Source organism: Culex pipiens, chromosome 2 (genome assembly GCF_016801865.2).
Source record: "Culex pipiens pallens isolate TS chromosome 2, TS_CPP_V2, whole genome shotgun sequence".
Classification (NCBI taxonomy): Eukaryota; Metazoa; Arthropoda; class Insecta; order Diptera; family Culicidae; genus Culex; species Culex pipiens.
In genome coordinates this window covers 3,432,093-3,443,434 of record NC_068938.1, presented here as the reverse complement: position 1 = coordinate 3,443,434, position 11,342 = coordinate 3,432,093, and the positions used below count along the sequence as shown (strand labels likewise).

Here is an 11,342-nt window from a genome sequence, read left to right as displayed (position 1 = left end):
CAAATCTGTTGGTTCAGCAAGTCACGATGACTCGGCAGTTTTGCCTTTCGGTACGTGTATGCCATAATTGCATTGTGGTCCCATTTAAATTTTAAAAATCTTTTTTTTTACATTTGAAGTAATTTTATAGCCTTTAGAGCCTTAACTGTTTCGGAAATGAAGACAGTTAAAAAACGTGTCCAAGATTTCACGGCCTACTGCACATGAGACTGATACGCGATTATGAGCAGCATGCTGAATGCTAAATTTAAATTGATGTGCATAAATCTGTAATTCACCCCAAAGCCTTTCTGTCAGATCATCTTATATCTACAATCGAAATCAATCAGCGCCTGCTGCGATAAACCCAAAATCGCGATGACTCAGAGCGAATAATCTTCGCTTAAGCGATCATAAAATTTATTCGAAATATCTCAATCAGTCAATTTTGATAACGGCTTCAACTTCAAATCAACCTGAGGTGCGGTCAACCTTGAGTCACATTTTTCGTCTCTCTGTGGGAATCCAGGTCAGCAGGTTAAAGGGACAGTTCTTTCGCTTCTTAATCAGTGAGGAAGATTGTTGTTTTTTTTCGAAAAATAAACTATTTTTTATTACAGCTTAAAACATTGATGCGCGCGCGGACCCCCTAACGAGTCACACCGCCTTATTTTGGGTTTGTTTTTAATTTTGTGTGTGTGTATTTGTGTTAATTTACATAGCTACTGTGTATAGTTGTTTTGTTTAACTGTTTTAAGATTTTCACTGTCTTACTTTTAAATTAGGGTATGTTTATATAAATACGAAGAGGGAAGTGAGGGGTTGGGGGTGGATAACATAAAAACAGGAAACTTACAGATTAGACGCAAAATCTCGCTCGTTCTAGATGCTCTTGAATCATCTCTTTTTGCTAGTATTTTTTATTAACTGTTTTGTTGTATATTGTTTGGTACAATAAAAAGTTTTTTTTTGTGTGTGTTTCGTCCAGGATTGCCCCCAACTCCAGCGAGTTTTTTTTTTGTGGAAATTGACACGGAAAATTCCGTTTACCAGAACTCTTCAGTGGAGAAGGGTCAGCGCTTTGTAGTTGGGGCCAATCTCTTCCGCTGTGATTACATAGTTTCTGTTTGTCTGTCACTGAACAAAACGGTTAGAAAGGTTTGACAGAAAGTGGGGGAGAGGGAGAACAAAATTACGCTACATTGATTGTGGAAAGTCCTGCGAAATTGCTACCAAATGCATTGGATCCGTAATACGATGATATCTGTGGTGAATAGAAACAAGCAGACACACAGTTCGTTTAGTTTGATTTTGTGGAATCGCATTTTTAAAACACAACAATCCGCTTTCGACAGTAGATTACAATCAGTGGGTAGTGGAAATGAATCGTTTAAGAAAACAAAACGACTGTCCTTATTACAGATAAGTTAGTTTGCTGTTGCTCGCACACGCGCACTCTGCTTGTTTTAAGTGTTTAAACCATTTACCTAGCCTAGCGAGAAATTTGTGCGTGTTGTGTGTGTGATTTTAGTACTTATTAACATAAATAATTTCCTATTTTAGATAGACTATATTTGAACATGACTGCTTAGCTTGCTAGCATTGCATTAAACTACTGTTTTTTGTATTTACAAGTGGAATAGAAACCTAGCTGATCCTCCACACAAAGAATCCCTTAACAACTAGTTAACAACACAGAGATGAACGCATTCCCAGTTCCGACGACGACGACGACCAACACCACCGACGATAAAGAGATGCCGCCACCATTTGGAATCTTTCGCGTGGACACATACGACAGAGTTCACATTCACACGCAGACAGAAGAGGCATACAGAAGTGATAACGACTATTCTTTAGTACACAGAGACACACAGCGATTACTGAAGAGAAAGGAGAAAATAAAACATAAGCGTTAGTAACAACATTCCCGTGTTCCCTAGAAGATGCCCTGCCCTTAAGTCTTAAACGATTCATTCCTCGCTTAGATCGACCCTCAGCTGATCTCCCGCCCAATTTACCTGTTCATCATCCATGCTGTCGTCGCTCTCGTCCGTCTCCTCGTCGCTTTCTGGCGGGCTCAGCGGTTCCGCGCCGCGCCGTTTCAGTCCGTTCTGGAGCGTCTGGTTGTGCTGGATGACGGCCAGCTGGTACGCGGTCAGGCCGGCGTACGTTACCGCCTCCAGGCGCAGCTTGGGGCACTCGTCCAGCAGGAAGTTGACCAGCGGCTCGTTGCCGTTCTCGATCGCAATGTGCAGCGGCGTGAGGCCGGCTTTGCCTTCCTGAATGCGGAAAAGAAACAGATATCTTAGATGCCGGTTTCCCATTTTTTTGAAATATTCACAGCGAACGACCAAGGGAACACCCTACTGCTTGATTACAACATGAACACACTTCCAACTGACCAAAAGTCTGCCGGATTTGGATCCAACGGATCCAACACGTGCCATTGTTTACCTTCTCTCGCCAACTGTCAAAAATCACTCTGGCAAGATCCATCAAAGCAAGGTAGCCTGCTTTGATTTCAACCAAACTCGAGCGTTGCAATTCAAAAGGTTCAAAGTCCAAAATTGTAATCAAACGTCAAGATTTCCCAAAATCCGTGTGATTTTGTGTGAAACTTACCCGCGAGTTGACATCGGCTCCGGCGCTGACCAGATACCGCAGCAGCTCAATGTTGGACGTTTCCGCGGCAATATGAACACATCGTTTTCCTGCAAAAAGAAACAAGAAGCCCAATTAGTAACAGTCCGTTCACACTAATCCGCGGCGTGACTCGTCACGCAGGTGGTCACCCGAAATTTCCCCCCTCCGGAATGTGCCGCAACAATCAGCGAAATTTTAAGTAGAATTGGCTAAGCGAGCGGTTAGATAAGCCCCGGTGCAAAGTGGTACAACGCAAATTGATCGCTTGATGATTGGGAAACGTAGGCGACGGAGATGCACGTACGCAAGAACCGGTTCGCGACCGGTTTTGGGACAGGCCCACGGTTTTTTGCTTCTCTTCTTCGCACAACAAACAAAAAAATCATAAATAAATCGCTCAATCATGTACTGATTGACGGAACACAAGCCAGCCAGCCGGTCTTATCTAAGGCCCGGTTTTGTCTATCGCGCTCGCGCGCTCGGTTCCAGGTGCCATTGTGTGCGACGATACCTGAGCTTTGCGAAACTCAAACCAGTTGATCAGAGTGAGGCAGGAGCGAAACAGAGACAACAACAACAGTGGTCGAACGACGTGAAAACCCTCCGGGATTTCCCAGACCCGCCGCCACTACGTGTTCACGTGTGCTGGCGGCGCTCAACCTCGCAGGGAGTCAAGCACTTCCACACGAGGTGGCTGATGGTACTCAAGAAACATCCTCATTGTTGCGCTGATTACTTCCAAGTAAGGTCGACCAAAAGGAATATCCCCAAATTCATCATCGTCGCGCGGCGACGACTACGACGCAGAGTCGATTACGCTGTCACTGTGGAATGTGCGGGATATTTTTGAAAAATCAACCTCGAAAGAGCGCTCGATCACGCTATATTTAAAACATACTCGTTTTTGAGCAATACAGCGCGCGCGAGAGAGTGTTGATTTCAAACGCAGCTGTTAGGATTGATGCAAGTTAAGCCGAGCGTAAATACGCAAATCTCGAGGGTTATGAATATTGATGAAACGCAGACTTGCCGGTTGGGAAGGAGTGTTTGCTAAAACGGCTTAGTTCTACTCCTGACGCAAGTTAGTAGAATCTTTGAAATTAAAATTCTCATCACGATCGTCACATTCAAAGGATGAAATTGATTGGGAGTACGCATAGACGCCCTTGTTTACCGATAAAACACATCGTTCTTGCTGATTTCTTGCTTGAGTTAAAGTAAACAAGGGCGTATATATGCATTCTCGTCCTAAGTAGCAAAGCATAGCTTGCCAAGAAATTCTTACAGCAAAGTTCAACCAAATCTTGAAAAATGACACAGCACAAACCGATCTACCGAACAAAAATTCGAGGGATTCCCTGCCATATAATGACTCGCACGCTCTGCGAGGTCATGAGGCCACTTTAGTAATCTCGCAATTTCCGTTCTAATCAGACAAGTGAAGAACTTTCCAGAGAGGCAAGGCACTTCAGTCAACCACTGTTCTGATAAGAACGTTGCAGCACAAAGACAAGAACTATGTTGTTGTTGTTGTTGTTGTTTATGCTGTCGGGTTGGGTAAAAGATCCCACGCTCTAAGCAGTCACTTGCATTAGTCATAAGGGGATGATGACTGTTAACTTGCTGCGCGAGACTCATTGGAATTTTGAAAAGAAGGGTTGGTCATTACAACGCGGACATTCTTTGAGATTTTTCAACTTTCTGAGAAGAGATTGCGCGAAGTTTTCGCTAATAATAAGCCGATTCGAGGAAATTGAAATGAACAACAGCTGAGCTGCAGCCAATCTTGGGGGATGATAACGAGAAAAAATCCCAAAATACTGACACGGGGAAAGAATGAGCGATAACGAAGTTGTGGTTTTTAAGAGTTTTGATCCGACTCTGAGGAATGCAAGTGCTTTTTGTTTATAAAAATGCTATCGGACAAGTTCGAGATATTTGAGAACTCTCGACACACTATTCTTAGTTCGCGATACATTTAGTCACGGCAGGCTGGCGCTAAACACCAAAATAAACAAAAGTGTTTATTTGTGTTAAGTGAGTAAATGATGTGAAAAAGAACTATTGTCGCCGCAGCACTAAACCGAATTGAGCGAGTTTAACTCTCGCGACGATTTTTTGTCGCGAAATATCTGTCATACACGTTTAAGCGGTTTTGAATCAGTGTGGTAGGTTGTTTTGTTTTGATTGCTTGGCATTGCTTGAATTATTGAAGTATAAATTGGAGATTTTACGCTGATATCAGCGAAATAAAGGAGAAATGAAAACAAAAAATTAAAATTATTGAGTAGAATCTCATGTTCCGATAAATTAGGAGCTTAAACTACCACACGAATCGTTTAGTGGGGTTATATATTGAATTTCAATTGATTCCCAGATTCAGAAGGAGAGGCAGAATACGAAGAGTGCTATCTGGCCTCGAAATTCGTCGTCAATTTGGTTCGTTACGTCCCGTCAGAAATGAGCTGATCCGGATGCCAAGTCACCCTTATTAATCCTAAAAGCACCTTGCACATCCTTCTCAGGCTGCATTTCATGCCATGGTCCATCCAATCCACATCCATAGAGCAAATTCCGGCAATACTTGGGGTCGGTTCTGTGATTCTTGTTGGTCGCGGCGCTAGTCGCTTCGCTACTCCACTCGCGACAATTCAGTTTGGTGCCGCGGCGAAATTTTGTTTTGGTTTCGAGAGTGACATTTGAGATACACTCAGAAAAGAAACAACATAAAATAGCTTCGCAAGACGGAAATAACTCGCGCTGTTATTTCGATTTATTTCCGAAATCACAATAATAATACGTTTTCCGGATAGAAAAAAAGAAAAAAATGTCACTTTTTTTAATTTTACGAAAAAAAATATTGAAATGAAAAAAAAACAACAAAAAAAGTTAAAAAAAATCGACATTATGTGTGAGCAGTAGAAAATCATTGTTTGCAAAATAACATTGGCCAATTTACAATGTTTAGCTTAATGATGTTGTAACTAGTTACAACTTTGACGACTGACAGCTAGTACGGACTTCACGGATCGCTCCAAACCTCTCCAAATTATCGAGAAATTAAAAGTGAGAGTGTATGCAACATGGAGTTAAACTTTCTGTGAAGTTGCAGTGAAGATTACAATGGCACTTTGAAAAGTTTAACTCCATGTTGCACGCACACATTCTCACTTTTAATTTCTCGATAGAGCTTTATGACGTTTCGCGTACGCACACTAGCGCACCATTTGGTTTTGCCGGCTGACAAAATTTAACCTCACTTTATTTTCGTGTACGTACACGCAATACATACGCATGTAGAATGGTCTATAGAAAGGTCGTGAGAAATGTCAGTTTGAGACTACACTGGACAAAAAGTGATCAGTGAATTTAAAAGGCTAGTATTTGGAACTCCAAATTTCAAAAACTTCGAGTTGGATGTTTTTCAATCGTTCTTTCCCCGAAATGTCAATCACGTCTTGCAAATCGATTTTGGTCCTTTCTAACAAAATAATGCTAAATGTCAAAGATGAAATATCAACAAATAGCTCGTCCAAGTGTAAATATCAACTGACAAAAGAATGATACTTTGTTTGTTTATGCTTCGTCTTTTACACATTTCACTAGGCGTGACAAGTTCCAACTTGAAGCAGCCTACTACGATAGAAAATCGATACCGGCTCTAATCTGGCCTAGCTACAAATCGCACCAGAAATCGGATCACGACCACGAACTAAATCGTGAACACGTGAATTTACGATGATTTGTGTGCGCGATTCCGTGATGCAACGCTGGTCGGTGCCCAAAAACCCAATCAACCGAACCGCACAAAGTGATTGTGTCAGGAAAAACCACTTTTTATCACCCCCAGACTTGCGCCAATCAATCTATTTATACAGAGGTGTATTTTTTTTTCATTTGTGTAAGTGTGTGCTCTCCTTCAGGTACAAAGAAGAAAGGTAAGTATTTAGGCACAACCACCTTCCAATGTTGGACGCTTTTCCTTCGCTCGATAATAAATATCTTTCTATTTCGAACAGCGCTTGCTCACTCTCTCGCCCTCATTGATGTCGGTATTTTTACACCCGAAGGGGGGGTTGTTCCGATGGAAAAGGGGGGAAACCTCCCCCTCACTATGCTCGCCCCAGCGAACCGAGGTAATCAAAACAAAAATAGCAAATACTTGCTCAACGATGTCTGCTTCTCTGTGTGCGTTTCCTACCGCAATGATGGCCTGCTGAGGTGGTGTGGGTCGTTCACACACACTCCCACGTGGGAGATAGAGAGGCGACGACATTGGGGAAAACCCAACAATTGACGACGACGAAGTCGAGGTCTGTTTGAATGCGATTTAACGGTTTTAAAGGCGAGCGCGCGCGGGGACAGACGACCAGGCGAATCTCGACGTGAACCGCGACGTCGGTCGTCCAAACTGGACGCATTATGCAAGCAGCTGCAATTTCAGGGAATTCCCAAAAGAGACAGAGCGAGACCCCGGGACGATTGACCTCGATTGCATCTCACGCCAGCCAGTTATTTTAGGGTTGCGGGCTGGGAAAAGCCAACCATTAAGAGAGAGACCACAACCGCCAGGTGAAAGAGTCGTCACGCGAGAAGCGCCTTCCGCCTTGCCTTTCCTTTCTTTCCAGCGCGAATATAATTCAGCACGAAGCTGGAATTTTCCCATCGCCGCCGCGGCAAAGGCGGTTTTACCGGGCTGCGATGCTCGTGATTCACATGACTTTACTATTGATACCTGAGCGCGTTCGCGCGAGCGTCGCACTCTTGGGTATTTCTTAAGATCCGCAAACTTCCCAGCTAATTTTACCACAACACACACAAAACCGGAGTGGCGAGAGTGTCATCGTCCCACTTATTTCCTCCTCTTTCCATCTTTTAGTGGGGTGAATTTTTAGATTAAGTTGAAGAAGTGCAAAAATTTCCTAATTTTAAATCGTCGGGAAAACCTAATTTTAGAGCGCGCTGCGGCGCGCGTGATGCGAAAATTCCACCGACGGGTTATTTTTCTTGTGCGAGAGAGGGGGAAAAATGTTGGCAAAATATCGCCATCGTCATCGTGAAGGCGTTGTCAGGGGTTGTCAAATTTGAGGTTTGCGAAATTTAATTCATCTTGAATCGAACAAGAAATATGGGTGGACTTTTAGCGCAGTGTAGGTGCGTTTGACAGATTGCGTCACAGAGGAGGCTCGCGCAGCGAGCCCAACAGCAGGCTTTTCGTTGCAAGTGTCAAGTGTGTTTGAAGTGAGGTTCAATTTTGCACAATTTTAACGTGAAAATGCTAGAATTCGTAAATTTTGCTTTCGCTTCGTGAAATTTTGGATTGCTAACCCCGTAGGTCAAAGTTCTTTGTCAAAACAAACGTTCCAGTTGCGGTTGGGTTCGGCTATGGTCGACTCGCACCTACCCGCATCCAACCCGTCGTTAAGGTCAGTTCACACCATTCCGAATGGATTTAAAATTTATTGAGAAACAAAAGTGTTCGAGCTCGGACACCCCTGCCCACGATTGACGACCGGTAGCAGCAGCAGCGTAATTTGGGTTTTTTCGAGACAGCGCGCGCTCGCGCACAGAGCGATTTTCTATTTTTACCAGCAACTTGAAGGGGAAGATGAGCGCAAGAGGGAAGCTTGGGAACCAACTTTTGACCATAAAAAGTCCTGTTTCCCAGTTTCATTCATCGCGGAGCGTCGTGGTGGTGAGACAATTGGATGACCAACCGCGCGCAGCGCGTCTCAGATGAGATCATTACGATCGGCGTCATGCGAAATTATGTATTTTCCCAGCTCGACTCAACGAGAGTTGGGTGGTAAGCGCGGGGGTTGAGGCATAGAGACAAAGGCTTGTTTTTTTTTGCGCAAACTGGAGTTGGAAATTCCAGCAGCTTGAATCCATTGAACTGATCGCGCGTGGGATTGTTGGAACGGGGGAAAAGGAAGAAGGCACACTTACCATTGTAGTTCCACTGTTCGAGATCTTGTGGAAGTTTGGTTGGGCTCTGTTGAACGGCAGGGCTGGTCTGGAGTTCGGCCAGGCTTAGGGGGGTCAGCAGCTGCTTAGCGCACTCGTTCCGCCGGTGCAGGCAGGCCAGGTGAAGGGCGGTGTTGCCCTCGATGTCGCGGACACCGGGCTTGGCTCCGGCGACCAGCAGCCAGCGCACGATGCGGGCCTGTTCGGTCAGCACGGCCAGGTGCAGTGCCGTCTGGCCGATGTCGTTCTGGATGTCGAGCCAGGTGCGGGTCGCGCCGCGGATCAGCTTGGCCGCGACCTCTACGTTTTCGTGGATGATGGCCAGATGGAGGTACCTGGAGGGGATGGGGAGAACAACTCATCGTTAGAACCTTTCACCCGTTACGGGGAGCGCGCCGCTGTCGTCAGAGGCAAACCCGTTTCTAAAGGGTGCTCGATACGGAGAATCGAGTGTGATTTTCTCGGATTTGCGCGGCAATTAGCTCGTCCTTGGGATCGAATGACGGCATTAAATGCGAGGGGATGACTTATCATTGCTGGAAGGTTCTCCACAGCTTGAAGGAATGCTAATCGCTTCGCGCAGCAGCAGCAGCAAAAAGAGGCTGATCAAACGTTCGAGAGAAAACAAACTTTAAACCGCGCGCGGGGAAATCCCTCAATCTATTGGAGCAGATTGCTCCAATAATGGGAATTCCAGCCTCTAAGTGTGTGGCGTACGTGCTTAAGGCAGTGTTGTTCCAACAACACCATCTTCAAGGAGTTACAAAAGAGGCCATTGTTGTTGGGTAATTAGAAAGAAGAGTGAGAGAGTCAATACACTTACGTATCACCATCGTCGTTCTGGAGGAAGTACGGCTCCCACGGGTTGGACTTGGCCTCTTTCCGGGACATCTGCAGCTGGAGCAGACTCTTGCACAGGTCGGTCATGTCGCTCATCCGCATCTTGTCGCTCGAGTCTAGCGCTACGCCGGAGTCGAACGTCTGCGAGTCTTCCTCGACGACCTGCTTGTGCTGCTGCTGCTGGGAGGCGCTGCTCTGCTGGATCGCAGGTTCCGCGGCCACCGACGAGGACGACGTAAAGTTGTCCGAGCTCAGGTTGTACCCGGAGTGGAACCCGGAATCGACCGCGCCGCTGTCGGTGTTAAGCTTGTCCTTGTCCTGTTGTTCTGCAAGGGAATGGGGCATGAAACCTCCGGCGGCAGCTGCTGGTCCTCCTGCTCCTCCTCTTGCGGGATACATCTTTTCTTCTTCGCAAGCGTTACTCAAATGATTCGATCTCTTGTGCTGCACACGCACACAATCAACACTCCAATAGCGTTTAAAGGGCCCCCAATAAAACAATAGACAGCTGTTTTGGTATCTGACCCTATGGGCGCTCGACTGTCACAAACACAAAATGGCGTAGCAGGCTGGTTTTCCCTTAAGTAATTTTCCACCAATTTAACGCACTCCGCATGTTATCAACCACAGTCAACCTCAATAATCCGATATATCACCCTCCAAAAATCCTCAAATTCCACCGATTAGCCCAAAATATATCTCTTCTTCCTCGATACATTCACTTCCCGTGTCAAATCAGACCCAACTTGGCTGCAAGAATGACACAATCAACAGTGTGCTGCTGCTGTCAAGTGCCCAATACACCAATACAAACACGCGCCAACGCAGCTACAAACACAACCGTACCGCGTACACACGCAAGTTTAAGGTGAAGAGCACATGCGGAGATTTTCCCTTAGGGGCGGCAGCGTAAAACGAGCACGTCCAAACCTGGCGAAAGACCGATCGAAACTAACGTCGAGTGTGCACGGGCCGCGAGAATGAAGGCCCAACAAAGTATGCGATGCGGTGTGGTGAGAAAACCCCCGCGCGGAATCACGAGGGAATGAAAACAATCCAAGCTGGCTGCGAGATATTGTGTGTGAGTAAAGAGCGTAAAAAGCAGGGAAATCCTGAGTTTGAGAGAATTATTGCGCGATTTGCGACTGATATTGAGACCATGTGGGTCCGTTTGGGGGAAGGTGTGTCCCGCAGTGCGGGAAGAATGCACGTGACGTTTTGAAAAGTTGCACTAGATTTGAAGTAAGAAGATTTGAAACGTACTTTTTCCTTCAATTTTCTCTGAACTTGCAATGAAGATGAATATAATTATGTATTGGAAATTTAAGTTTTAAATGATTTTTTTTAAACAAGGTTTATTCCTTTTGAACTGTAGAAAATCATGTTATCTGCATTATTACATCATCTTTTGTGTAAAAACGCATCTCTATCAAAACAATGTAAATGAGTATTAGTTGGTAAACAAAGAGTTCACTCCTAATGTAAACATCCAATGAAGTGCGCAGGATACACTCTTTTTCAAAGTTTCTTCGATATGGTGTCAAATACGCATTATTGTATGAATCAAGTTTTGTACAAGCTTTTTTTTTAAAAAAAAAATAAAAATATAATTTGTTGAACATAAAAAAACATAAAACAGGAATCAAACTTCTTAAAAATAACACGACACGGTCATAAAAACAAAATTTAGATCAAAGCTTGCCTTGATTTTAGCTGGCGTTGCGCGCGCTCTACACGCGTCAACGCCAGCACGTGCTTTCTCGCGGGTGGTACTGAACACACGCGTGAATGCAAACCGATGCTGGTGATTGAGTAAATATTAGTTTTGATGAATAAGTCGTAGTTTTTGAAACGAATTCAGTTCCAACTGTTGCGCAGATGCGGAGCGGTAAAATGGGCCTAGCTTTAAG

General features: G+C 44.8%; 1 protein-coding gene across 2 annotated transcripts; it reads right to left on the bottom strand.

Moving 5' to 3' along the window:
• Nucleotides 1–564: 564 nt before the first annotated feature.
• Nucleotides 565–10,355, bottom strand: LOC120412468 (NF-kappa-B inhibitor cactus-like). 2 transcript variants are annotated; one of them, XM_039572945.2, is made up of 5 exons: nt 9,416–10,355; nt 8,575–8,927; nt 2,605–2,693; nt 2,001–2,261; nt 565–1,862 (listed from the first exon to the last, which is right to left on the bottom strand). In XM_039572945.2, the coding sequence occupies exons 1-5, from the start codon at nt 9,829–9,831 to the stop codon at nt 1,860–1,862; spliced, it is 1,122 nt and encodes a 373-aa protein (XP_039428879.1). In that variant the 5' UTR covers nt 9,832–10,355; the 3' UTR covers nt 565–1,859. The 2 variants fall into 2 exon arrangements, with proteins under 2 accessions (XP_039428879.1, XP_039428878.1); XM_039572944.2 differs by having other exon boundaries at nt 565–1,243.
• Nucleotides 10,356–11,342: the final 987 nt, after the last annotated feature.